This window comes from Sciurus vulgaris (genome assembly GCF_902686455.1).
Source record: "Sciurus vulgaris genome assembly, chromosome: 11".
NCBI classification, from domain to species: domain Eukaryota; kingdom Metazoa; phylum Chordata; class Mammalia; order Rodentia; family Sciuridae; genus Sciurus; species Sciurus vulgaris.
The window spans coordinates 97,519,695-97,546,568 of record NC_136472.1 but is presented as its reverse complement, the minus strand read 5'-3'; the positions used below and the strand labels follow the sequence as shown (position 1 = coordinate 97,546,568).

The following is a 26,874-nucleotide window of genomic DNA, read 5'->3' as shown; positions in this document are numbered from 1 at the left end:
AAATCAATAGTAATATTCTCTACTTACCTCACACTTCATGCATAGATTTCCATTTTAGAAAACTTCCATCTTTGCAAGACTGTAGTATCTATCACAGTATTGATGTATAGAGCATGCATGGATCACTGTTTACTTTCAGTGAATTCTCAGATCATATCCAGGAATCCCAACATACCTTTACATTTGTTAGAAAAGCTTTATAATAGCTTATTGAGGAGAGCTGGATATTGTTTATGCAATAATGAAAATAATAATAATTATCACTGATCAGCACTGTCCTGTGCCAGGAATCTGGTGTTTTGTTATTTTGTATAATTTTCACAGCAACCCTAAAAGCAGGTAATAGTATTATTCCTGTTTTACCATAAGAATTATGAGGTTTTAAGTCACATTGCTAATATGTAGGCTGAGTCTACTTTCAAAACCAGGTCTGCTCTTCTTCGAAGACTGAACAGTTGATTATCGAGAACCAAGCAATCTATTTTTTTCTGACCTTATTAATTTTCTAGGAAGTAAACTTTATTTTTTTTTTGTATAAAGAAGGTACAGAGATTACAATTACAGATAATAATATTTCTTCTACTGTGTAAAATCCAAGGGTTTTAGGATGATATTTTGAAAGAAGTATTTTTATAAGGATTTTTTTTTTTAACGAATAATCTCTAAATTCTTTTAACTATTGTAAGTTATCTCTTTTCAATTGGAAGGTCAAGAGGCAAGGACCCATTTCTAATTTATTAATGGAAGGTATAGGTGTCTGACCCACCTACAGGGAACCCACCTAAAAGGAAACCAAGTGTTAATCAACCTATTAAGTCAACCTTTTAGCTTCACTTTTTCCTCTCAAGGAACCACAATCATGGTGCCACATGCTGGCTAATGAATTACCGCCAACATTTCATTTTAAATGAATTGACATGTCATGTTGAGAGAACTTAAATATGGAAACATTTGTAAATGGATTTCTGTATTGAAAAAAAGTTTGTGTTTCTGAAAGCAGGGTCTCATTCTTTTTCTTCTTTTAAGAAATAGGTGGTTTTGCTTGAGAATATCTTGAGAATTTGCAGTTAATTTGAAAAAAATCTAGGTTCAGTTGTTAAATATCACAAAGCTCTTGAATAGGAATTTTCATTCACATAGTTTCTACTAAAAAATATTTCTCCACACTTGAAAGATCACAGGTGCTCTCAAAATATCTAGTTTTACTTGAGCCTTCTTAAAATCTGAGTTTTGATATTGGATACTACTTCGTTATCTTCAAAGGAAAGAGATACTTCTATAGTTGAACAGTATATACAATAAAGCCAGGAGCTTCACACTCTGTTATGCCTCTGTGAATCTTATGAATATCCAGAGATGACCTGTTTCTAGATCTTGCCTTTGTTGACATAAAATAGTTATTCTATACTACTTACAGAATGATTATTTTCAGCACCATGTGAAGCATGCTTGATCACTTTAACACTTATTTAATCTCACTAACTTTCAGTTTTCTCACCTATGAAATGACAGGAAAAAAATAGCATTCTCATAGAGTGGTTTTAACTGGAAGATCTGAGATCTGAGATTTGATTACAGGTCTTTGTAGTTGTAAAAGTCCAAGATCCTAACCCATGTACTATAATACAGTAGATGGGCAGCTTCCATATCCACATTTATCCCCTGACCCTAATTGATTATATTGTGAAAGGGGCAAAGCTATTTCCTCATAACCCTGTTTTCATAAATATCCAAACAGACACCTGTTTAGAAGTACTATGGGCCATTTTTAGTTAAGATATAGTTTGTATTCTCAGTTTGCTTTTACAGAATCTGTTTGGATTGCAGTTCGCTAAGTGTAGTCTATTTAGCAGTTACCAGCTGTTCTGAAGTTCATACAGCACATTTCATAGAGAGGAGCCTATGTAGGTGCTTGACACAGACCTAGTGTGAAACTGTGCCCCAGATAGACTCTCTAAAATACTGACTAATTGACAGACATCCAGAGTCACACATATTTCTCCAGCATATTCCTCTTGATTCTTCCAAGGGATTTTTTTCAACCGATAATACATGATACTTTTGGGATGAGGAGACAATTAACTTTGAATCTGCAAAGCTGAGTTTAAAGGCAAACTTTGCCAGTGAAACTGTGTGACTTCAGGGACCCTTAGATTTCTCATCTTTGAGATGGGAGCATCATTTGCCGTGGTTGCTCCCCACCCTCAATTTATTTCAAAAATCAAAGTACAAAAGCATTCTATGAAGAAAAGATGAAGTTGCACTATTTTCAAAGGCAGAGCACTTGGTTCCAAACATATTTAGCTTTTAAACCATATTTTAACATTTACTGGCTGCATGATTTTGGACACACTATTAACCCTTAGCAAGATTATTGTGAAATTAAATGAGATAATAATGATTCCCTTGCAACACAACAAGCTCTAGCTAATAGGTTTTCTTGATTCACATTTACATATATATGATCTTATTAAGAAAATAAAGAGAAAGGAAATATTAGAAATATTGGGATGAAGATGTGAATAGATATTGTATAGAAAGATGACTTGAGTTTATGATAATTTGTGTTCGACTTGCACTCTAGATGACTGCAGAACATTAGGCCAAGCGGAACAAACTACCAAACAATAACAAAACAGTGAAAGCATTTTCAATAAGCTTTCTTTTCTCTAAAGAGAATATCTCAACTTGCAGAATTGACATCTATCTCTTGATCCCATATTTGACATGTAATGTTGCTTGATAAAAACAGTTGGTTAAAAAAATAATTGATATGTGCTTGCTTTTCCTGAAACCTTTCCACTGTGCAGTCTCTCAAGTTTACCAGCAGTTCACAAAGTCTATCAAAGATCCATCAAATGTGTATTATGTACCTAGATGATGAAATTATTATTTTGCTTTTTTAAAAATTGATTTACTTTGATTCATTGTACACAAATGGGGTACAACTGTTGTTCCTCTGGTTGTACATGAAGTAGAGTTGCACCATATGTGTAATCATACATGTACATAGGGTAATGATGTTTGTCTCATTCTGTTATTTTTCCTTTCCCCTACACGCTCCCCACCCCTCTTTTCCTCTATTCAATCCATCTTTCCTCCATTCTTGCCTCCTCCCACCCCTCATTATGTATATGTCTATGAAGGGTATGATGCATGCAAAGCATGATGATGATGCTATGGTAAAGTACGTTAAAAAAAACCTAAGATGAATTTTTCTTGAGATGTACCATCCCTCAAAACCGGTAACTTCTGCTGTGTAACATAGTCAAACCTGCTACTCTTTGACATTATTGTTCTTAATTTTACTTTGTTTTTCCCAGAATGACTACAAAAAATTGTCAATGCAATGCAAAGATTTTGTGGTTGGACTCCTCGATCTGTGCAGAAACACTGAAGAAGTCGAAGCCATTCTGAATGGGGATGTTGAAACACGGCACCCGGGTGATCACAGTCGTCCCAATCTCAGCCGTTTAAAACTTGCCATTAAATATGAAGTAAAAAAAGTAAGGTCAGGCCATGAAGCCTGTTTTCATTATTTCAGTTCCTACCACTGCTAAACGAGATGAAGGCTTGGCATTGTTAGACTGAACTGGGTTTTTCTAATTTATAGTTTGACTGGGCAGATTCTCTAATGAATCATACACATGTGAAGCACTCAAACATCACATGTCAGTCTTTTAATTTAGACTTATTTATGCAGAACATTACAGTGATTGCCAGTTTTTTTTTTAATTTAAGTGATGACATAAAAATAACCTTGTATATACAAATTATAAGGTGATTGTAACATGATAGGAACCTTATTAGAGTATTTCAAACTCAATTCCATTTTTCCATTTGTTGATCTTTTTCAAGTCAGAGCCAATATCTTCAATTCCTTCTGTAAAGTATTTGAATTCCCTCCAGCTGTTTCTTTATCTGTAGGATGTTTTCAGTTTTTTGTCTTCATGCTGTAGTTGGTGTCTATCCCTTTCCTAGGATAAGATTTTTTTTTTTTTTTTCAGTACCAGGGATTGAACCCAGGGGTGCTTAACCACTGAGCAACACCTCCAGCTCTCCCTTTTTTAAATGTATTTTTAAATTTAGAGACAGGGCCTTGCTAAGTTGCTGAGGCTGTCTTTGAACATGTGATCCTACTACCTTAGCCTCCGAAGCCATTGAGATTACAGGCATGTACCACTGTGCCTGGCTAGGCTATATAAGATCTTTAAAAAGTTTTAAAAAATAGGTTTATAATAAGAGTAATCTCTTTATATGGAAAGTATTCAAATAGTACAGACATGCCATCCCTAAATCTGTCCAATGCTTAATGGAGAGTAATTAACCACTGTTATATTCTCCACAAATTTATATCTTGGACATCTTCATGCATCAGTCAATAAACATCCATTTTTCTTTAAAAGCTCCATTGTTGTATCAGTTTAATCAGTTTATTGTTTAAGGATGTTTATTACATTTTTTAGATTGTGGTTTATTACAACCTTATCTTTTTTGTACAGTACATGCATTTATGTGGCTTGTTTACTTGCATCAATTTTATCTGTAGACAAAATTCCTAGGTGTGGAATTGATATGTCAAATTTTCATTTTTAAATTTCAAAACATTTGTTAAGTTTCCCTCCAAAACAGATGCACTAAAAAAAAAAAAAAAAAAAAAAAAACAAAAAACCAGATGCACTAGTTTGCATACACCAACAGTGTGTAAGAGGGCTTACCTCTTCCACCCACAACGGATGTTACCAAATTTTACCATTAGGAGGAGATAAACATTTTATCTAGTTTATTAATTATCTTCAAAGTTAGCTATCTTTAAGAATCATTTGTAGTTCTTTTATATAGCATTTTAATATTCTTTACCAAGCTCTATTTTGGGTTATTGTTTTAATTTATTGAATGTTTATTCTCTGTGAAAACTCAAATAATTGAGAAAAATATTTGTAAGAAATAAACACTTGAGAGTAAAACATTCTGGCCAGGTGCAATGATGCACACCTGTAACCCCAGAAGCTTGGGAGACTGAGGCAGGTGGATAGTGAGTTCAAAGCCAGTCTCAGCAGAGGCAAGGTGGTAAGCAACTCAGTGAGACCCTGTCTCTAAATAAAATACAAAATGGGACTGAGAATGTGGCTCCACTGGTCAAGTTCCCCTGAATTCAATCCTTGGTACCCCAAATAAATAAATAAATAAGTAAATAATTCTAAAAAAAGTGAAATTAAAATTTTCTTAATTGAATTTGTTGTAACAATAAAAGGAGCTATCAGTGGAACAGAATAGGCAGTACAGAAACAGACTGACATACAAAGGGAACAGTATAAACTATGTGTGGTGTTTTAGGTTAGTGCAGGAAATGTGGTATAGTTAAAAAAATTTTAGACATCTAAGCTAGTATAATCTTAACTTCATTTTAAGTAGAAGAAACACACACACACACAAATCACAGAAGTCCTTGTGTAAAATATTGATGAAACTTCTCATAATATTAAATTTCAAAACAAATTTTATATGCTTTGAAAGAAAGCCCATTAGTCATAAAGGAAAAGCTTGATAAATTGGAATCTCCAAATTTATACCATATGTATTAGAGCCTCTTGCCATCTTGCTTGATGACTGTTAATTAGATGTTTCTTGTTTGTTCTTTAATTCCAACAATATTTTTCATGGAAAAGAACAGAGCTAAATATTAGAACATGTGAATATAATTTATGCTGAGTCTTTCTTTAATCAAGCTGTTAAATGTTTTGTCACTGCCCTGCTAGTTTGTAGCTCATCCAAACTGCCAACAGCAACTTCTCTCCATATGGTATGAGAATCTTTCCGGTCTCAGGCAACAGACGATGGCAGTCAAGTTCCTCGTGGTCCTTGCTGTGGCCATTGGACTCCCTTTCCTGGCTCTCATTTACTGGTGTGCTCCTTGCAGTAAGGTAGGTCGGTGAATCTTGTAGCTCTGTTATCTGTTGAAGTATGTGATAGAAGGGAAAAATTCTATTTCCAAAGTGAAAATTTCATGAAGGTATAATAGTGTTTAAATAATCTATTGTTCTTCATATCACAAAATAATACACTTTTTGCTAGGGAAACAAAAGTAAAAATGAAAAGAAGAAAAACTTCACCTCTAATATTACTACTATTAACGGGTGAGAAAACTTTAGTTACTACATTAGTTTATTGCCATTTGGTCTTTTCCCTAGGTACATTTATGCATATAGTTTTATATATTTTGATGAAATCACCATAAAAATGATTGCTTTCTTCTCTTTGTTTTTCCTCTGGCAATGTTTGAGATGGGAGTTCTGTTTTGTATTTATTTTAACTAATATGACCAATCTTAAATGAAAATCATGTAAATCCTCATGTGAACTTATTTCACTTAAGAATATTTATATTAGGGACAAAGTACACTGGAAACCAACAGCAAAGACAGTCCATTTTCTTAGCAAAATCTATTTGACCAGACTTTGGTGAAAACAAGTTCCAGTGAACCTTGTGTGAAAAAGAAATCTTCAGACACATGTAACACATGGGTGCAAACACATACACCACCACATGACCATCATATTGCCTTCTTATAACTTAGTCACATGGTTGGTGTTTTAGCCATTTAGGGAGCTCTCAAAATAATACATTCTCCAAAGCCAATGCAAAGCCTTTCAGACAATGGGAAATTCATACTTACTTCTAGTGAACATGGTAGGAACTGCCAGGAACTAGGCATTTTCTCATGACAGTAAAATCCATCATCATAGTTTTTCCCCCTTAAAATATATAGGATCAAAAATTGATCTCTATAAATATAATATAAGTGAACATAAATGAAAATGTGAGACTTATTAGAAATAGCATTTATTGTGTCAGATTTTCTCCTAGAAATTTAGATTTCCCCCCTTTTTCATAGGAATGACAAATTTCACTTTGCAAAAAAAGTCTAAATGGTACTTACTTGAACATAAGTTGTGTCTATGTATATGGTTTGTTCTGCTTCGACTCATTTTCTGTCTTTAGAGTTTTAAGCTGAATTATTTGTCATCACTCTGTGATCAGTTAAAACATTTCTTTTCTAAACTTAATAATTTTCCTTTCCTAAACCAAGAAAATTCAAAAACACAAGCCTTTTAGAGCATCTGGTGCTTTGAAATAGGCTATTTATAACAGTCCTTAGGTTTACACATTTTTTGAATTTTGATTGAATCCTAATTAACCTGATTTCCTTCACTATTTCTTCTGTGGCTGTTTTTTTTCCTGGCATTTGTTTTCCATCCTCATTTATGAGCAATAAGGCAAATAATCACATTAAATGGATGCTTCAAATGATTTTTTTTTCTGTTTTACTTTTTTTGTCTTTTGAAGCATGATGATAAAATCTATTTTGTAATTTTTTCCTGTAAGCAATGAGAATAAACATTATTTGCAAGTCTTAGGATTTATATGTTATTGGAGGGGAAAATAGCTTCCATTAAATTTATGCTTTTTCTTAATGTGTATTTAAAATATTTTAGAATTTCCAATATATCCATGAGAATTTATCCAAATCAAGTTGTTCTAAGGGTATGCCTCTTTATAGAGGCCCTGTTTCTGTTTAAAGTTGGTTTTCTGTCCTCAAGGATTTTCTCTTTCCCTTTCAGAAATGATTTTTCCTTTCTTGTTCACATTCTTCAATCTCCTAAATATTAGTTGCTGCCCCATGCTCATTACAATAAAAATAGATCATACTGCAATTTCAAATAATCTTAGTTTAAGCTAGCCTTAACCCTTTTCATTCCTATGTGTTGTTGGGTAGCCAGGCATTTGGTCATAGATGGATACCTAAAAAGGGTATTATGTATAACATTTTTAAAAATTATTATTTTATTTTTAAAGACTGCATTTTGATTCATTGTACACAAATGGAGTGCATCTTTTCATTTCTGTGGTTGTGTACTATGTAGATTCATACCATTCATGCAATCATACTTGTACATAGGGTAATGATGTCTGTCTCATTCCACCATTTCTCAGACCCCCCCCACTTCCTTCTACATAATCTAAAGTTCCTCCATTCTTCTCTCATCCCCCACTCCCATTATATATCATCATCTACTTATCAGGGAAAACATTCGGCCTTTGGGTTTTTTGGGATTGGCTTATTTCACTTAGCATGATATTCTCCAATTCCATCCATTTATCTGCAAATGCCATAATATTATTCATCTTTATGGCTGAATAATATTCCATTTTGTATACATACCACCGTTTTTTTTATCCTTCATCTGTTGGAGGGCATCTAGGTTGGTTCCACAATCTAGCTATTGTGAATTGAGCTACTATAAATATTGATGCGGCTGTGTCCCTGTAGTACACTAATTTTAAGTCCTTTGCGTATAAACTGAGGAGTGTGATAACTGGGTCAAAAGGTGGGTCTATTACAAGTTTTCTGAGGATTTTCCACACTGCTTTTCAGAGTGGCTGCACCAATGTTGCTACTCCACCAGCAAGGTAAGTGTGCCTTTTGCCCCATATCCACGCCAACATCTAACATTTAAAGGCAAAATTTTTTCAGTATTTACCCTCAATAATTTGCTAGGTACACCTGTTGTTCAACTTATTCCACAAACTCTTCATATTCATAGATTTTTTTTCCTTTTGGGAAATCTGTGTATATACCAGAATATATAGATGAAAATTTTACTAAAATGGATGACTTACTTTAGTTCCTAAGGGCTACCTGAGAAGTGACAAAGTCTCCCTTACTTCAAAGAGAAATACAACTCAAAACTGTCCATAACAAAAAATAAAGGATATGAAGGATATGAGGAAACTCACCACTTACATTTCCTGACAACCTACATTTTGTTTGCTTTTGTTTGTCTATCTGTTTGTTTTAAAACTTTAAATAAGAAGCAACAATGTCTGGTTTGATTGTTCATTCTCCCTTCAGAGTTAAAAAAAAAAAAAGGAATTATATTATATAAGGGCCAATAGCCCAGTGGAGCCCTGACCACCCAGTGGTCAGGGTATAGACAGGTCAGAAGCTCCACCTGATTAACTGTACCCTGATTTCAGAGATATCCCGGAAAGCCAATCTAAGCTTCCAGAGCTATCAGACTTATAGCCCATTCTAATGTGGGTAGCTTTATTTCCAGCCTCATTTTATGTCCCCAACCTCATTTTGTCATTTTTCATTTCTTTCCTATTTATTTGGTTCTATTTTGATTTATACTGTCTTGTATTTTTGGTGTCCTTGAAGACTGTGTCTTATTCTTGCTGAAATAAGGCACATAATACATAATCTTCCATGAATTTCACTGCTAACAATCATTGCCCCCAGTGCATTTGTCCAAAACCACCAAATGCATTGTCAATTTGAAAAATCCAGTTTAAAATTTATAATTGCCTTTTCCTTGAGGAAATACTAGATCTAGCAATACTCTTTTTGTTTGCTTTAATACATGATTAAAATAAATCACATATACAACATTATAGAATTAAAATTGTACATATGGCATGCCATGGAGAAAAAGATGCATTGATGTTTATTATTATGGGCTCTTCCCTAGGGAAATCAAGCAGACAGACTACACACACATACTGAATTTTGTTCCCCATTTCAGAGGATGCCCAGAACCCCTGAAACACAGTCTAGACTCTCTGTCTCCCTAGGCTAAGATCTATGTATTTCAGACAAATAAGTCCTGTACTATACGAACACTATAGTTTTTACTATCCCTCTATTTCATATAAAGAATTTGATTTTCATATCATTTAGGAAATGTACTCATTGGTTCTTGGTTGAGGAGGGAATGAAGCTGGAACATGAACCTGAAATGTTGGGCTTTAAATCCAGTGTCCTTCCAGGACGTTGTTCCAACATTATGGTAACTGCCGTCTCGCCCTGCCCTCAGTTAGGTGTTCTCTTCTTGGTGCTCATGAGCTTTCATCCACTTATAACTTCACCAGGATAGCAACATCAGCTGAGGCCTCAACTGCACGAACGTCAATGAGGTAGACACGAGGGCAACAACCAGCGATTTGTACCCTGTGAAGAAGACTCAGTTCAATGTTTTCATTGTTTCCTCAATACTTAAGGCCCACTATATTAACTTGCTTTCTATGAATAGCCCTGATATTATACTCTGTGCTTTTTCATTAATATCGTGTAGTATCCTAAGAACTTAAATATTCTTGATAGAAAATTTGGTTTATTCAACTATTAATTAAGAACATCAGCACAGATAGGTGAAGAATGTGACCAAAATTTTATAACAGCATGGAAATATTCTTATAACACTGATTACATAAATATGCATAATTATTTTAGAAGGGGTTTGAATTATGCAGTTTATTCTTGTGTATGTATGTATGTGTATGTATTTTGCAGAATGTTCAGAACAAAATTAAAATTTTCTTCTGGTGTGTGTTGTGACAGATAGGGAAGATAATGCGTGGACCATTCATGAAGTTTGTAGCACATGCAGCCTCCTTCACCATATTTCTGGGACTTTTAGTCATGAATGCAGCTGACAGATTTGAAGGCACCAAACTCCTTCCTAATGAAACCAGCACAGATAATGCAAAACAGCTGTTCAGGATGAAAACATCCTGCTTCTCATGGATGGAGATGCTCATTATATCCTGGGTAATAGGTAAAGACTGATTTTCTGTCATCATTTCTTTTTGCAGGCTTAGCAGTTGGACTGAATAACAATGATTCTTTCACACATAAGTTTTACAAATGTATGCGGCATGACACAATACATCACGCATCATGATTTCCTTTGTGTTCTTAAAGCACAGTTGTCTTGGGTTTATTATCAATGTCCTAGTCTCCTCACATGCCATGAACTTTTTGCATTTTATAAACGAAACAAAACAAGAATAAAAAAATGAAAGCAAAAATCCAGGAAGAAAACAGGATGGTATTAATCAAACCCCACTAGTGATGAAAAACTACCATTCATATTTTTGAAGAGCTGGGATTTCAAACTTGAAAACAACCACATGATTTTATGTTGAAATTAAGTAGAAGCTAAAGCTAATAGCCACTCACATTTATTAAACATTTATCATATATGTCAGGAATTGTTTGAAGGACTTTACATACATCAAATCACATAATCTCTCTGTGCCTCAGTCTTTTGGCTTATAACGTATAATAACATCCATCTTTTGGACTTATGTGAGGATTAAAGAGCTTGCTTTAAATCTCTCAAATGGCATACAGTTTCTCTTTAGAATCCAATTATACCCTTGTCTTGTCATTAAATATACAAAATGAGACAAACATTTAAACTGGAAATTTATGAATCAATAAATTCAACAGTTATTAAGTGCCTTTGTGAGGTAATAAGGATACTAAAGTGAATGAGAAGCAGTTTTTGCACTTGAGGAAGTTTAGTCTGGGAGACAAGTCAATAAGTCAATCAGTAATTGAAGATCAATGTGACAAATATTATACTTGGGGAACTGTTAAAGGTGTTATGAACATATACAAGTTGTGCATCTAAATCTGAGGGAGATGGAATGTAGAAGGGACAGGGAAGCTCTCTCTGGACAGTAACTTCAATCTGAGATGTTGGTGAACAGGATATGTTAGCTGGACCAAGTGTTTGGAAGATAAGGACACTGCAAGGCCTAGGAACATTGGATGCAGAGCTGTGAAACTAGGACAGCACCTGGCACGCTTGAGATATTATGAGTTTGGCAGAGCTGGGGCCCAGGTGTGTTTGTAGTTGTGGGTAAGAGGAGATAAGGGTGATGAAATGACTTGAGGAGAGTTTCAGTGGTTCCTGGATGTGATCAGATCACATTTCAGAAAGGTCACAGTGGTTTTGGAGTAGAAGGTGGCTTCAAGGAAGGGTAGGTCCAGAGATTGAGGCCCAGTGTGTGATCTCTGTGAGAAGGAAGGTCCCAAAACTTGGGGGTGGTGGAAAGGATTTCAGAGCTCCTTAAAAGATAAAATGCAAGGAACTTGGTGATTATTACACATCAAAAGGGTGAGCTGTGGATTCATAGATCAGTAGGTGGTGATTGAAATTCTCTAAGGGGAAGAATATAGAAGGAAGTCCATCTTGTGGCTAGGAGAACGAAAAGTTGATAAATATGTTTAGGTTTGACTTTGAAATGTTCATGGAATTTTCAGGTGAAAATGTCCACTAGGTAATAGAAAGTATGACCTTGACCCTGGAAGAAGTTGATGGATAAAGTTCAAGCCCTCCTTAATTTCCAGGTGGCGTGTAAGGTTATGAGTATGCATAAAGTTACCTAGTGTGGAATGATATAGGCGTGAATAGAAAACAGTGCAAGGGATCTTCCTACTAGGCTTTTAAGTCCATAAGCTTCTTTCCCACCCAGATCTCTCCCTCCTCATCTCACCTCCCTTCTGTTACCTGGAGAAAAATCTATGATCACTTTTCTTTCACTTCTGGGCCAGGACTTGTCTTACTGGCTTCTTCACATTGGAGCCAATCGATTGAAATATCAGGAAGCAGTGTACAAATTATCATATGTTCATTTCAAATGCATGTGAGTTAATTCAATATACACTGGAGAGTTGGTTATTGAATCCTTTTGAATCTCTTCATTTCCTGGATATGTTTTAAGGAAAAACATGACTAGTAGCTTAACATGTGAATTGTATCACCAAAGCAATAATAAGTTTCAGATAAAGAAGAGGTCTTTGATTTTCACTATTGCTTTTCTAATCTAATCAATGAAACTAAAACAAATTACATTTTACCTCTAATGCCTGACTTAAGAATAAATACCCTTTGGATATTGCCTTTATCTTATTAGATTAAGAAACTGTGTACTACAGTTTATTTTTAAATGTATCAGAATATGTACAATATATAATACAGTGATTGGTGCATTGGAAATAGTCAATAAATTTCAGATAATTATATTATTAGACTTTTCACTAAGAGTCTAGGTTACTTCTGTATAGGCTAGCATTTTGTACTGAAGACATATTAGGCAAGATTCTTTTAGTGCAAGATGAACATTGAAAAAATTAAGTTTTATACAAGAGGATTAGAGACGATGAATGTTCATTTCATTATCATGATCCACCCTCCTCATAGTAATATATTTTTATTATAAACTTCAGATTTTTTCTTTTTCATTTAGAAATGTAAACCAAGAGTATTAAACTAATTTTTATGAATAAAAGCATTTTTCTTGGAATTCTTGTCCTGGTTACATTTGTATTTTACTTCACAGTTTATCTCACTGTATTTATTTAGAGGGAAAATAATGAACAACTCAAAACAGACAGCTATGCATTTCTAGCACATGTTGGACTCCTGTTTCAGTTACTGACTCTGGTGTTTATTTTCCTTTAAATTGTTGTAGAAACTTCTGGAAGTATTAATAAGAAGTGGCCCACTTAGTTTAGAGCCTGGGTGTGTAACATTGACTTGAGGGAAAAGACTAACTTTAGTGGTCACAGAATTCAAACTTATCTAATTTTTAGATGAGGAAGAGTTGAAAAACTCAGGTCAGAGCTAATGTTTCCGGAGATCTTGACAAGTCAGAATGGCATGCTCAAATCAATGAGGCTAGGGGTGGTGGTGAGGGGTTGAGTGGGATCCAGGGAACCTGAGGCTTATTTATTTAGAGGGCCCTATTTAGAGAAAAAGAAGACAAAACAGCCCTGGACGGAGCGTGGGCAAGTAGGGCATCTCAAAGCTGAAGCTTCATTAGCTTCACAGCAGACCTGCCTCTGCTGGAGAAGAACAGATTTAATGAGCACACAAGTGGGTTGTTTGTTAAAGAACTTTAAAGGCAGAGGGAGCTGATTCATTCTCTACTGCTCTAGAGGGCAGAAATAGAACCAACGCATCCCCTTCGAACGGCTATTCCTGAAAATTTGACAGTGGGATGAGTGGCCTTTAGAAGGAGTGAGCACCTGTCTCCAGATGCATTTGAGCAGAGGCTGTGGGAGAGAGGCTGGACTAACAGCTGCCAGAGGTGCTCGGTGCTCAGGGGAAATAAGACACTCCTCAAGTGTAATAGTTCAGGGTGTTTTAGTGTGTAAGCTTCAGGAAGGCATCATTTGTACCAAAATTTCTATTCTTTTTTTTTTTTTTTTTTTTTTTTTTTTAAGATTTCTGTTCTTAAAGAGAGAAAAGAGAGATAAATGGGAAGGAGAAAGGGAAACTTTAAAAACTGCTGGACTCTGTGAATTCAGATGTCTCTTCAGTCCCTATGTTGCTCTGAGCAATCCTCATCTCATGTTGAGGCTGGCAGGAACCAGGGACTACTGACTGTAAGATTTTTCATTCCTGTTCAGAGAGAGAGAGAGAGAGAGAGAGAGAGAGAGAGAGAGAACACATGCAAATGCCCTCATTCAATATTTCCTATTATCAGTTTCACCCACTAGAGTATATGTGAATTTAATCCTAGTCCCTTTTTAACTTGAAAGAGCTCAAATACAGTAATGAAGTTGTTTTAAGATCACATTCTCTACGCTGCCCTGAATGCTGGTTTTGAGAAAAGCATATGATGGGCTTTTGGAGAGCAGAGGCCGTGGCATTTCTTCATCTTGACAGGGCTCCACAGCCATTCTTTTGGCAAGTTCTGTGACAGACATTTAGGACAAATGTGAGAATTTGGGGCAGGTGGTTGCTGAGGGTAAGCAGAGAAGACTAATTTCCCCAACCATAGATTTTGAAAGTCTTCCTGGCAGAAGGAGGTTTTGATTAGTTGTTGGGGTTTGGATTATATTTCCCCAGATGGCTCTAGGGTCAGACAGATGTCAGAAAGCAGGGTATCTTAAAGTAACTTCTTTTAAGTCAAGCAACAATCTCCAAATTAAGAAATAAAATGTGTGCTGATCATGACTCCATAACTGTTCGCCATGATTTTTTCCAATTGCCTAGCTTTGTGCTTGGCATTTTATATGCATTATTTTATTTAAACCCTTAATAATCATATGAAGTAGTTAGAAACTACTCTCATTCTCATTTTACAAATGGAATTTTAGAAACTTTAAGTATCTTGCCAAATACTTCATAATTAATAAGTAGAGAAGCAAGGTTTTAAATATTTGGTGGTCTCATCTTAAAACCAATGATAAATATTACATTAAATATTTGAAAGAATATGCAATATTCTTAATAATTGCACCAGAAAAAGTTAACTACTATTAGTACTACCATATTAATTAGCTAAGTAACTTCTGGTCTTTTACTATGGTTAGTTTAAATGTGAATTCACAGAATACATAACATTTTAAACTTGTAAAATTTAACTTTATGGCATAAAGATTTTTTTGGATGTGTGTTTAGGTCCTCCAAGAAATAGGCACAATGATTAAGTGTACAACAGTTGGATTGGGGAAAAACGGAAATTTTATTGAGGAACATTGTTTTTTCTGAGAGAAAAATGGAAAGATTGCTGAGGAAGATTACAAGGACTGTCAAATTAGGATGCAAGTCAAACTCTGAGGGTTGGAGAGAGGGAAGGAAGTCATCTTAGGTTACAGGCATCCTAGATCTCAATGCAGACTAAAGCAATTTTGGCAAGAAATTCTTGAGCCAAAGTCAAGGAGGAGACCCATGTATCCTTAGAAGGGGTAACCTCGGTCGTTGGCCAGGAGCAGCCATGAGAGGCAGGGCCTTGGAGAAAATAGGAATGGTTTTCAGAAGGCAGTACCTGAGGCCCATGGTCAATAAAATTCCTATTGTTGGAGGTCAGCAAGGCACATTCTCATGAAAATTAATAGGATATCATATCAAATGCCTGTTTAATAGCCATGGAAGTCCCATGAGTTCTTCTATTTTGAGTATATGAGAGTGTTTGTGTGTTTTGGGTATTATAATGAACATCTTCAGAGCATTTTTCTGTGTAGAAATAATAGATCAATAGAAGGCTTTTTTGTTTTAGGCATCTTGGTGATGTCAGATCGCATTCAGGTGATGTACTGATATTTCTGGACTGTGGAATTTGTGGGGATGTAGGAATAGTGTCTGTACAGGAAGATTGGGGCCAAATTTGGAAAGCTTTTGAATGTCAGACTGAGACCTTTTAATTTTATTTTGTTTCATGAAAGAGTTAAGACTGGGATGAAATTGAATTGATATTTTAACCTCTTTCTGATACAGGCATGATATGGGCTGAATGTAAAGAAATCTGGACTCAAGGCCCCAAGGAATACTTATTTGAGTTGTGGAATATGCTTGATTTTGGAATGTTAGCAATCTTTGCAGCATCATTCATTGCAAGATTCATGGCATTTTGGCATGCTTCCAAAGCTCAGAGCATCATTGATGCAAATGATACTTTGAAGGACTTGACAAAAGTTACATTGGGAGACAATGTGAAATACTACAATTTGGGTGAGTTTACATTGTATGGTCTGCATAAATTTATGAAAATGCAGAATTTTCTTATACAAAAGATGTCAGTAGTAGTTGGTTACTGCCCAATTCTCCTAAAATTGTTATTGAGTTTTAAACATCTGTATTTGAAGAATGAGCATCTCTAAATGAAGGATCATACTCTGTGCTTCTTCCTTTGATTTGTCTACTGGCTGGAAACCTCTCTTAATCATGAGAATCATCTTCTTGTATCACTTGGATCAAATGGCTAACTATCAATTTCCATTGATAATGTCTATCTTATCTCTTAGATTATTTTTCTCTTGTCTGTAAACATAGTTTGCATTTGAATTATCCATAAACAATGGAATATTATCCAGCTTTAAAAAAGAAGGAAAGCTTGTCATTTGTGACAACATGGATGAACCTGGAAGACATTATGCTGAGTGAAATAAGACAGGCATAGAAAGACTACATGATCTCACTTATGTGTGGAATCTAAAAAAAAGTGTGACTCATAGAAGTAGAGTCATGGAGGTACCAGGAATGGGAGAAGTTGATCAAGGGTATAAAGTTGCTCTTAGGAGGAATAAGTTATGATGTTCTGTTGTACAGCATGGTGACTATAGTTAATAATAATGTACCATATACTGGAAAACTGCTAAGAGAGTAGATTTCAAGTGTTCTCACCACACATAAAAAAAAAAAAAAAAAAAGTATGTGAAGTGACCAGAATGTTAATTAGCTTGATTTAATCATTATGAAATGTACACATTTGTCAACACATCACATTGTACCCCATATATATGTATATGTATATGTATGTATGTAATTTTTAAAAGTCCACATTTGAGTACTATTTCCATTTAAGACATGTAACCTATTTGAAAGCAAAGGAAAATTTGAGTTCTCTCAGAGTACTCCCAGTAAGTAAGTAACACCACCTATTTTCCAACCAGGCATTGAACTACTTTAGAAATAAAATAAAACAAAAACAATATGGAGGCCCATAATCAGTTCAAATACTAATAAAATTTAAGGTGGATGACATAGATCTACTAGCCAATGAAATCAGCAATATTGAATCCTAGAGTCAGGAAAACATCCTCCCGGTTTCGAAATAGCAATGAATTAGGGCAGTCCTTCCTATGCGGAGGGGACGGCAGCAAGCACCTGACTTGGGAGATAACCTCTGTGGAGGACAGAGAAGAATTCCCAAGAGAAGAGGGTAATACTGAGCCACATACACCCAATTAGTCATTCTGGCATTCCGGTTTAGCAATTAGGTAAGTCCTCTACCTTCCCAAGAGGCTAGTGACTAACGGGTAGAAATTGTTTCAGTTATTTGCTTAAGAAAAAAAAAAAAAAGAGAGAGAGAGAGAGAGAGAAACTGGACTTGGGAAAAACACAATCCCTTTGAATACTTATTTCAAACCCTCTGATAACAAACTAACACTTAATTGGTACCTCTGTGGGTTTCATGGCTATATCACATAAGGTCTCCTGTTTGCATTATAAATTTTTTATTTTAATCTTGAAAGATTTTTTTAATATGAATAATTTTTAAGATTCAAAGATTCCTATCTGTAGATAATGCTAATATTCAAAGCACTACAAAAAGGAAACTGTTTATTAATTTCTTATTTTCCTTTCCTAATTGTACTTTTCAAGAAATAAATGAATGCAGATTTATAATTATATCTTCTCTCTTTCTGACAGTGTTTTGATCTTTCCTTTATAATGATTTTCTTGACTGGGTTTTTGATGACCTGAAAAATTCATAAACAATTATTGCAACATTTTTGTGGTAAAATAGACTTCTTTGAATAAGTGACAAAAATTATTTCTAGGAAGTTTAAATAACTGCAAGTATTCTACAAGACCCAAATTACATTATAGTGTAATTAATATAGTGCAATTAGTTGAAGACTAAATAATAAGTGCTACAATTTCTTAAGTGCCCAGATACTTTCTAAATACTGAATATATGTAACTTACTGAATTCTCACAACAGATAAGAGAGATGAGAATAACATTAGCTCATTTTTAGAGAGGGGGAATAAAACTAAGATAAAAATAATTTGCACAAGTTTTTTCAGTTGTGATTATCAATATATATTGGTAATTGATCAATTAATCTATAGGAATACTCAAGTTACTGAGACTATAGGCTGGGCACTTAAATATTATGCTATACCCTTATGGGAAATTGCTAGCAAAAGAAGATGTCATCTTCTCAATGAATTTAGAAGCTCAAATACAGCTGACACTAAAGAAGCCCTTTAAGATCAGAGACTTCCATTTGTGAGCTATATCTTTAATATAATTATATATGACGTTTTTCTCAGAAAAAAAGTTATTTACATAAGGAACTTAAATAAACTTACCATCACTCTTGTCTTTGATTTTTCCTAGCCAGGATAAAGTGGGACCCTTCTGATCCTCAAATTATATCCGAAGGTCTTTATGCAATTGCTGTAGTTTTAAGTTTCTCCAGAATAGCATATATTTTACCTGCAAATGAAAGCTTTGGACCTCTGCAGATATCACTTGGAAGAACAGTAAAAGATATCTTCAAGTTCATGGTCATATTCATCATGGTGTTTGTGGCCTTTATGATTGGAATGTTCAACCTCTACTCCTACTACATTGGGGCAAAACAAAATGAAGCCTTCACAACGTATGTTATCTCAGCTGTCTCGATGATGGTGATCACAGATTAAATAAGCATTCATTTAACATTGTTCATATAATTCCATGTTTGGGTAAAGACTTCCTCTCTTGTTCTTCAGCAAAATGTGAGGATCTTAAAATGAGTTGGAAGAACTCTAAATGTAGGAACCTTCCTAATATTAAATAATAATAACTAACTTTTTAGAGCTAGTCACTGAGGTAAATACCTTTCAAGCATAACTATCTACATTCCACAAAAAAAGAAAACTGAAATTCACAAAAGTTAAATAATTTGCTGAATGTTCCACAGCTGCTAGTATGTAGATAGCCTCTTGTTCAATGACTAGCATCTATTGCCCCAAAACCCTCTCCTGCTTACTGGGGATCCTGGAATACTGAATATGATTAACAGCTGCTTTCCTAATTCAATTTCTCAGAATTTGTCATTGGAAAAATTCAAGTTATCAGTGATATCAGGAGTTTTGACTTCAGTTAACCACGGGCACATGTGTTTTTCATAAAATCTGTTAGGAATAGATTACTCAAATGCTAGATCTTCAGTGTTACAATGAGAGGAATCAACTGAAGCATAACTTACCGTTTTCCATATTTCTCTAAAGTTCATTTGTTCAGGGAAATGAAACCACCTGGGTTAAGCAGATGGATTTAGCTCTGAACAGTCTATATGACTAAGCATTGGAATTTTTACCTAAGGCAAATAGATGATTTGGGTAACATTGTGTGTATATTTTTATTTTTTCCCTTAAGATGCATACTATTGTTTTTAATTTATTGGATATGAGTAGAAGTACAGCTTAGCCAGAAACCTAAGAAGACTCTTTTATTAAGAAATACATTTAACAGTTTCTTTGCCAAGGTTATCAGTTATTTAAAATTTAGTATCTGTGGTTATGAAGTTATGTTATTGCATTTATTGATCGCCTATTCTGTGCTATAGATATTTAGTTATATGCTTCTTATGCACACTATCACTAATGCTTGCAACAATCTTAAAAATAAATGTCATTCTACTCATTTGACAGAAAAGAAAATAGAGGTTCAGATTAATAAGAATTTTCTCATGAATACCTACTAATTTGCAAAGTTACTGAATCAACTCAATTTTACTTTTGAGTTTACTATACTATTACATGTATTTATACCCTCTCTTATTCTTTTCTTTGTTTTCTTTGTCCTCAGAGTTGAGGAGAGTTTTAAGACACTGTTCTGGGCTATATTTGGACTTTCTGAAGTGAAATCAGTGGTCATCAACTATAATCACAAATTCATTGAAAACATCGGTTATGTTCTTTATGGCGTCTATAATGTTACAATGGTCATTGTTTTGCTAAATATGCTAATTGCAATGATTAACAGTTCATTCCAGGAAATTGAGGTATAATCTCTACACATTTTTACTGTCTGTGGTTACATATTTTGATTATTCCAGGGACTAGCTAAGCAATGGGATGGAGAACGGATTGCTAGTTCTTCTTTATTGTTTCCCTATTTAATATACTTATTGAACCCAGTTATCCAGAAAATTTTAAGTCTGTGCTTTTAATCACAACACAGATGGGGTGAGGTGGAACTGTAAGGTATAAGGAGCAGAAATATCTTTACTTTATTAAGAAATTATTGCTTATGAATAACACTATTCCCCATCTTTTTTGAGTGATGTTCAAAACTGATCCTTTCCCAAGTTGGGAGTGATAGTTCAAGTTTTTACTTGAGAAATCTTGGTCTATGTACTGAATGAATGAGTGATCCATTACAGAATAAGAGAGATTAGTTTTCAGTGTTTTTCAGAATGTAATAAAGCATATTTATATTTCAGTTTATTTATAAATACACGTGTTTTGAGAACTGTAGTGTGGTAAAACTGATAAAATTTTAAATATATTTGGGGAAGAGTGTGTGAGTAGAGCATTAACATTTTGAAAAAATGCTGGAGTACTTTTCAGAGGCTTAGAAGAATTTTGTTTGTGCATTTTCCCTGCTGAATGGTCATGTATGTTTGTGTAGGATGATGCTGATGTGGAGTGGAAATTTGCAAGGGCCAAACTTTGGTTTTCCTACTTTGAGGAGGGGAGAACACTTCCTGTTCCCTTCAACCTGGTACCAAGTCCAAAGTCCCTGTTTTATCTCTTACTGAAGTTTAAAAAATGGATTTCTGAGCTGTTCCAAGGTCATAAAAAAGGATTCCAAGAGGATACAGAGATGAACAAGGTAATTTAGTTGATAATTAAAGGTAATTTATCATCATTTTCTTAAATGCCATGACCATTGTAATCACTAAGTCACACTCTAAAAAGTGGCAGTCTATGATGACATGTCTGTCCTTCCCCCAATACAAGTCATTTAATGCAACACTGTCCTTTGCCTATGTCTGTTTGACATAAGCACATTGAACATTTTCTATTTAAAAGTTCATAAGAAAAATTCACACAATGCTGCTTAAATAATATATTACATTATCTGGAGTGGGCACCAAAAGGGAGAGCTATTTTGGACCCCATGTTTGCCATTGTGGCTACAAGTTCCTCACTTCACCATCCGTTTACAGAATGAGGTAAAGTATCAGCCTTTGTTTACAGCTGGTGGGAACCTGGCATACTCTAAATAACTTCTATATTGGAAAGTTCAGAAATCAATTGCTCACATGCTATGTGGGAGACCAATGCTGGCATAGCTCTAGAAAGGCCTAGGCATACTGATTTGAAACAACAATTTCATGAAATGATGCAATTGCAAGAAGACATAAAAGAGGTATCATGCTTAGATGAGAGGGCAGGATACTTGCAAAATGTTCAAACATGTTTAGATTTGAAGTTTGTTCAATATGAAATTTGTTGTGTATAATTGGGAGCTGGGAGCAGGGTTTTTCCCTGTGCAAGGGTCTCTTCTGGGTGTAGAACACCCAGAGGAGGAGGGTTAGAATGGGGACAGGTTTAGATGTTGTGTCATATGAGGGAGAATTTGAGGGACTGGGAAGTTTCTTCTGAAAAAGGAAGATTGAAGGGAAATGAGAATATTTTTAGAATACCCACTTGTGCTTAGAAAATACACTTATTTTTGTCTCTTCAAAACTAGGAAAAGAGGCAGTAAGCAAAAGGTGCAAACACTTCAATTTTAATTTTATATGAGAACAAACTTATAACAATAAGATTTGTCCAACAGAGCAGTGGGCTGTCTCAGAAAGTAAGCAGCTCTCTAAAACTGCAGATAATAAATTCTGGATGATGGATATTAGGAATTTATACAAGATTCTTCTTCTTAAGTTGGATGGGTAATTGGGCCAAATGATTATGAAGGTCCCTTGCAATGATCAGTTTCTATTGTTGAATAGAAGGGAAACATGTTCTGATTGCTGTTCCTTTTGGCACTTATTGCCTGGGGTTCTTAAGTAACAAGTTCTTTAAGTTCTAGTTGCCACAACTGTAACATAGGAATAAAAATTATATTTACATCATGAAAATATGTAAAAGTGCTTTGCAGTTTCTAAAGACCTATTGATATTTAGTAACTAGTTTGTAAGAATTTTGAAAGAATGTCCCATCCGTGGTCTTCTTCCAGATGTATGACTTACAGGACTCAGTGAGTTGTATGGAAAATTTTCCTTATTTTACTTAATACAAGTAAGTGTGCAATTTTGCATGTCTGATTGGAAGTGCAACCTGAGAGAATTTGGTGTCCAAAGGAAAGGTCCAAGCACTTGTCCAAAGTGTTTTGCCCAAGTACTTGGACCTATGAGAATGTGTTTTTCTCATTAAAACTTGGAAAGTTATATCAGTTAGCTTTCAAAATATGAAATGAAGAGCGAAATTAGCTGTTATTATATTCATTTTACCATCTATCTTTAAAAGAGAAATGAAGAAAAGAAATTTGGAATTTTGGGAAGTAATGAAGACCTTTCAAAATTATCACTTGACAAAAAACAGGTAGGATAATATTTGAATATATGAAACAATGCATATCATTAGTATTATCTTTTCAGAGAAAGAGACCAATATTCAGAAGCAATTTCAAAAAATAAAAAATGGGTAACAGACACATTATGGAATTTGACACCACAGTGAATTTCACCTTTATGTGTATCTATAAGGCACCAATTTAAAAAACTATAAATAAATAGAAAGAAGACTAGTAGAGGAAAGGGAACAGGGGGAGGGAGGAATGGAGGGCAAGTGGAAATATTGGGGACTACATTGGAGCAAATTATAGTCCATGCTTGTATAATTATGTCAAAATGAACCCCAGTATTATGTTGAACTGTATTTCACTAATCAAAATTGTAAAAAAAGAATTTGATAACTTTCAAAGAATCTGTTATTGAGAGGTAGAAATAAGCCTATGTCTAATTAGCAAGAAGAACTATGTGTATATATGTTAAGCAAATATTTGTGGGTACTTATAGGTGATGGAATAAAGGACTACGGATGTAGTGATGTAGAGAAGGCAAAATTAAGAGATGAATCTGTCAGGGGCCTGAGGGCTGGTATGATTAACTTAATTCTGCAGTTCAGGTAGAACACACACATGGCCAGCAAGTCCTCCTTATTTGTCAGTAATCAAGAAGCTGTCAACAAAGGCCCCATGGAAATTTTGTGTCTATTGTGGTCAACACCATTCATAATGAACAATGTGTCCTAAAGGTGCATCAACTGCAGAAGAAGCACAATCCTCCGCAATCAGAATATTTGCTTTCTTTCTTGCTGTGTGCACCTAGCAGAGGATGATAAATGCTAAAATGACATTAGAAACAAGTGAATTAGGAGAAAGCAGAGTATTAAGTTGGAATTCTGTTCAGTTGCACATAATAACTGAAATCATGATGTTTTTAAAAAGACAGTTGGTCTCCATCCCCTTATTTAACTCTCCAGAAAAAGGCAGCGTAGGCCTGTTGTTAGGGGCAAGTGTCTATGATTTTACTGGATGTTTTGGTTAGACTCAGATGCAAGATGGTGGCTTTACCTCCTGTCATTAGCACTGTTGAGGCACGAAGGAGTAAGGGCAAAGGAAAAGTGAGGCAGGCTAGCTGAATCTGCTGCCACCTCAGAAGCACTTTCCAAGAATGTCCATTATTAGGTCTCACTGGCCAGAGCTGTGTTTTGTGGAACACAGATGCCAAGGAAGGAGGTCATTTTGTTAAATTTTTTAAGTGGATATTTTACCTCCTCCAACAATAGGGCCTATCTCCAACCTCCTGACTTCCTTTATTAACCATCTCAGACACATGTATGTCATCCATTCTCCAATTCCTGTCAGAACCTGAAGGAGAACTTTAGGGTGAGGGCAATCTGGGTCATAAGCGCTGGTAAGATTAGGGAGTTCACTATGAAGAATTTCCAAAGAATAGCATCCCAGGCTGCAGTGGGATGTGTGAGTGTGGAGTAAGAGACTCATGCATGTATTCCATGAGGCCTGCTGCATATGAGACTCTGCCACACCATGTGGCAGCTTCAGCTGAGGGTAGAACAGCTAGAAGGCAAAATGAAAATAATCTCTGGTCGTTCAAGGCAGTCGGCATTCTGGGATTCTGAAAATCGGCAGAACCTCGTTATTCAGAGAAGTTTTATTTGCGTGGCCTTTGGGTTATAAGGCGAATCTGGACCGTATTTTAAAATGGTAGAGATAAGGAAGAGAAAAGTAATGTGTAAATAGAACTTCACAGTCAATTTCACTCGAGAGAGAACAGAATAGAGGTTAGGAGGGTAGCTAGGGAGTCCACAAACCTTGGCCTCAGGCCTCACTTGGTCTTCTGACTGTTTTGTTTGGAGACAGAAAAACAGGCTTTGTTGTGTGTGTGTGTGTGTGTGTGTGTGTGTGTGTGTGTGTGTGTGTGTGTGTGTGTGTGTTTTCACATTTTAGAATTTTGTGGAGTTGGGGAAGAAAGAAGGATATGTGACAGACTGAATGTGAATCACAGAGTGCAAAATATTATCTGGCTCTTTGTAGAAAATGTTTGCTACCCCTTGTTTTATGCTGATGATTATCATGAATAGAACACTTAAGAAACACAAATAATTCAGTTCAAATATTTTATAAGCAATTTCTATCATAATGCATGTGTATCTCTTGTGCATAGAAAGTTGTTTCACTAAGACTCTTAACTCATTTGTAGAATGTAGGAAGTAATTGTGCTAGCATCCAAGGGTGATTTAGAATATTAAATTAGTAAATATATGTAAAGTTCTTGCAACAATATCTGGCATGCGGTAGATACACAATGGTTATTAATTTTCTTATTACTAGAGAGCAGAAGGAACAAATACAACCACACAGTTTGATAGCTATGCAAGTACGGAGGAATAAAATTGGTCTAAAAGTCATAGAGAAAGAACACAAACAGAATATGAATGGAGTCCAGTTTAAAAGGTAAATGGATGTATCTGGAAAAAATAATTTGAAATAAGTGAATTAGTGAGTGGAAGAAAGTATAATGATAATGGGGATTCATAATGTCAGAATAAATTTGGAAGCTAGCATACATTAATTGAAAAATGGCAACAAAATAAGCATTTGTTGTGTATGTACACACACACACACACACACATACACACTCGTCGTCATCATCATCATCATCATCATCATCATCATCTTGATTTCCCCACCACTTTCTGGTTAGGGAATTAAACATATTGAATGGCCTTCTCAGGTCTGAGTTTATTTACTTGTAGTTACTACAGTCTCAAAAAATAACTCAAGTAAATGAACTAAAATACCCATCAAGGCACATGGTTGAAAGTATATTTTGCTACTTACATATCTGTTTCTTCCTCCCATTCCCTCCCATTCCTATTCCCTGGTGAAATCATATTGTTCAGGGCATGCTAACCAGTCCCTAGATGAAAAGGCAGACTAACAGGTGAAGGTGTGGACTCTTAGACAACACAGTCCATGTCTCAGTTCAGCCCTTATCCTTCATGTCCTCATCTTATTGGTACCCACAAGTGTCTGTGGGAATAAGGAATACATGAGTGGATAGAACAGATGAATGGACAGAAGGATGAAGAGGAAAATGTTATCAAAATAATGTGAATAGCTTGTCCCTCAAAAAAGTCTTCAACTAAAAATATTTTATAATTTGATAGAATACTTTAATAACTTCTGTTATTTATTTGTGCATATTATATAAGAAAATGGATTGAGATGAAATGACATAATAATTTTTCAAAGACTTCCGTAGTAAGTGAATATATTTAGAATTGAATCCAATATTCCTGGTGACATATTGCTGGTCCCAATTGCTTGTGACAGATGTATTGTTGCTAACATACCAGTAATAATAGTTTTAGAAAGTTTAAAATTTTGTTGATTATATATTTCAATTCACAAATTCAAATTCTCTCAGATACTTTAAATTTGCTTTGTGTGTGTGTATGTGTGTGTGTGTGTGTGTGTGTGTGTGTGTGTGTGTGTGAGAGAGAGAGAGAGACTAGGGATTGAACTCAGAGCCTCATGCTGCATCCCCTGCCATGAAATTTTTCAATATTTAAGGAAAAACAATAGGGTAAAGTTTAGTTAGCCACATTTAGTCCTACTTACACTTATAATTTTTTTCCATTGTCAATATGGCCCACTATGTTTTCTTATAGATAAGAGACTTTGAGGTATTTAGTCTCAAGAATAACAGTGACCCTCTATAAAGCCAAAACATTTATAATAGCTTAGATAATTAGGGGTTGGTGTATATAGGCAGCTGACTTTAAAAAATTTACTTTAAATGTGGAAAAAATATACTTTGCATAAAAATCTACCATTTTATTCATCTTAACAATATAATTCAGTGGCATTAAGTGCATTTACAGTGCAGAAACTGATTCCTGGATAATCCCAGGAAATCTCTCTTTCCCTTTCTACTGCCTTCCTTTTATACTCCATAAAGGGTTTGGTAGAACAAAAA

General features: G+C 34.9%; 1 protein-coding gene across 3 annotated transcripts in view; it reads left to right on the top strand.

Moving 5' to 3' along the window:
* The window catches only part of TRPC6 (transient receptor potential cation channel subfamily C member 6), a 126,840-nt gene that overhangs the window by 79,266 nt on the left and 20,700 nt on the right, over positions 1-26,874 (top strand). Inside the window, exons 3-10 of one of the 3 annotated variants that reach the window (XM_079101940.1) lie at positions 3,324-3,506; positions 5,760-5,924; positions 10,403-10,619; positions 16,080-16,313; positions 18,711-18,975; positions 20,169-20,364; positions 20,994-21,197; positions 22,835-22,909. In XM_079101940.1, coding sequence (XP_078958066.1) covers positions 3,324-3,506; positions 5,760-5,924; positions 10,403-10,619; positions 16,080-16,313; positions 18,711-18,975; positions 20,169-20,364; positions 20,994-21,197; positions 22,835-22,909 — 1,539 coding nt within the window. Of the gene's footprint in view, positions 1-3,323; positions 3,507-5,759; positions 5,925-10,402; positions 10,620-16,079; positions 16,314-18,710; positions 18,976-20,168; positions 20,365-20,993; positions 21,198-22,834; positions 22,910-26,874 lie in introns of those variants that run through there. The other 2 variants (XM_079101941.1, XM_079101942.1) reach the window with 2 other exon arrangements.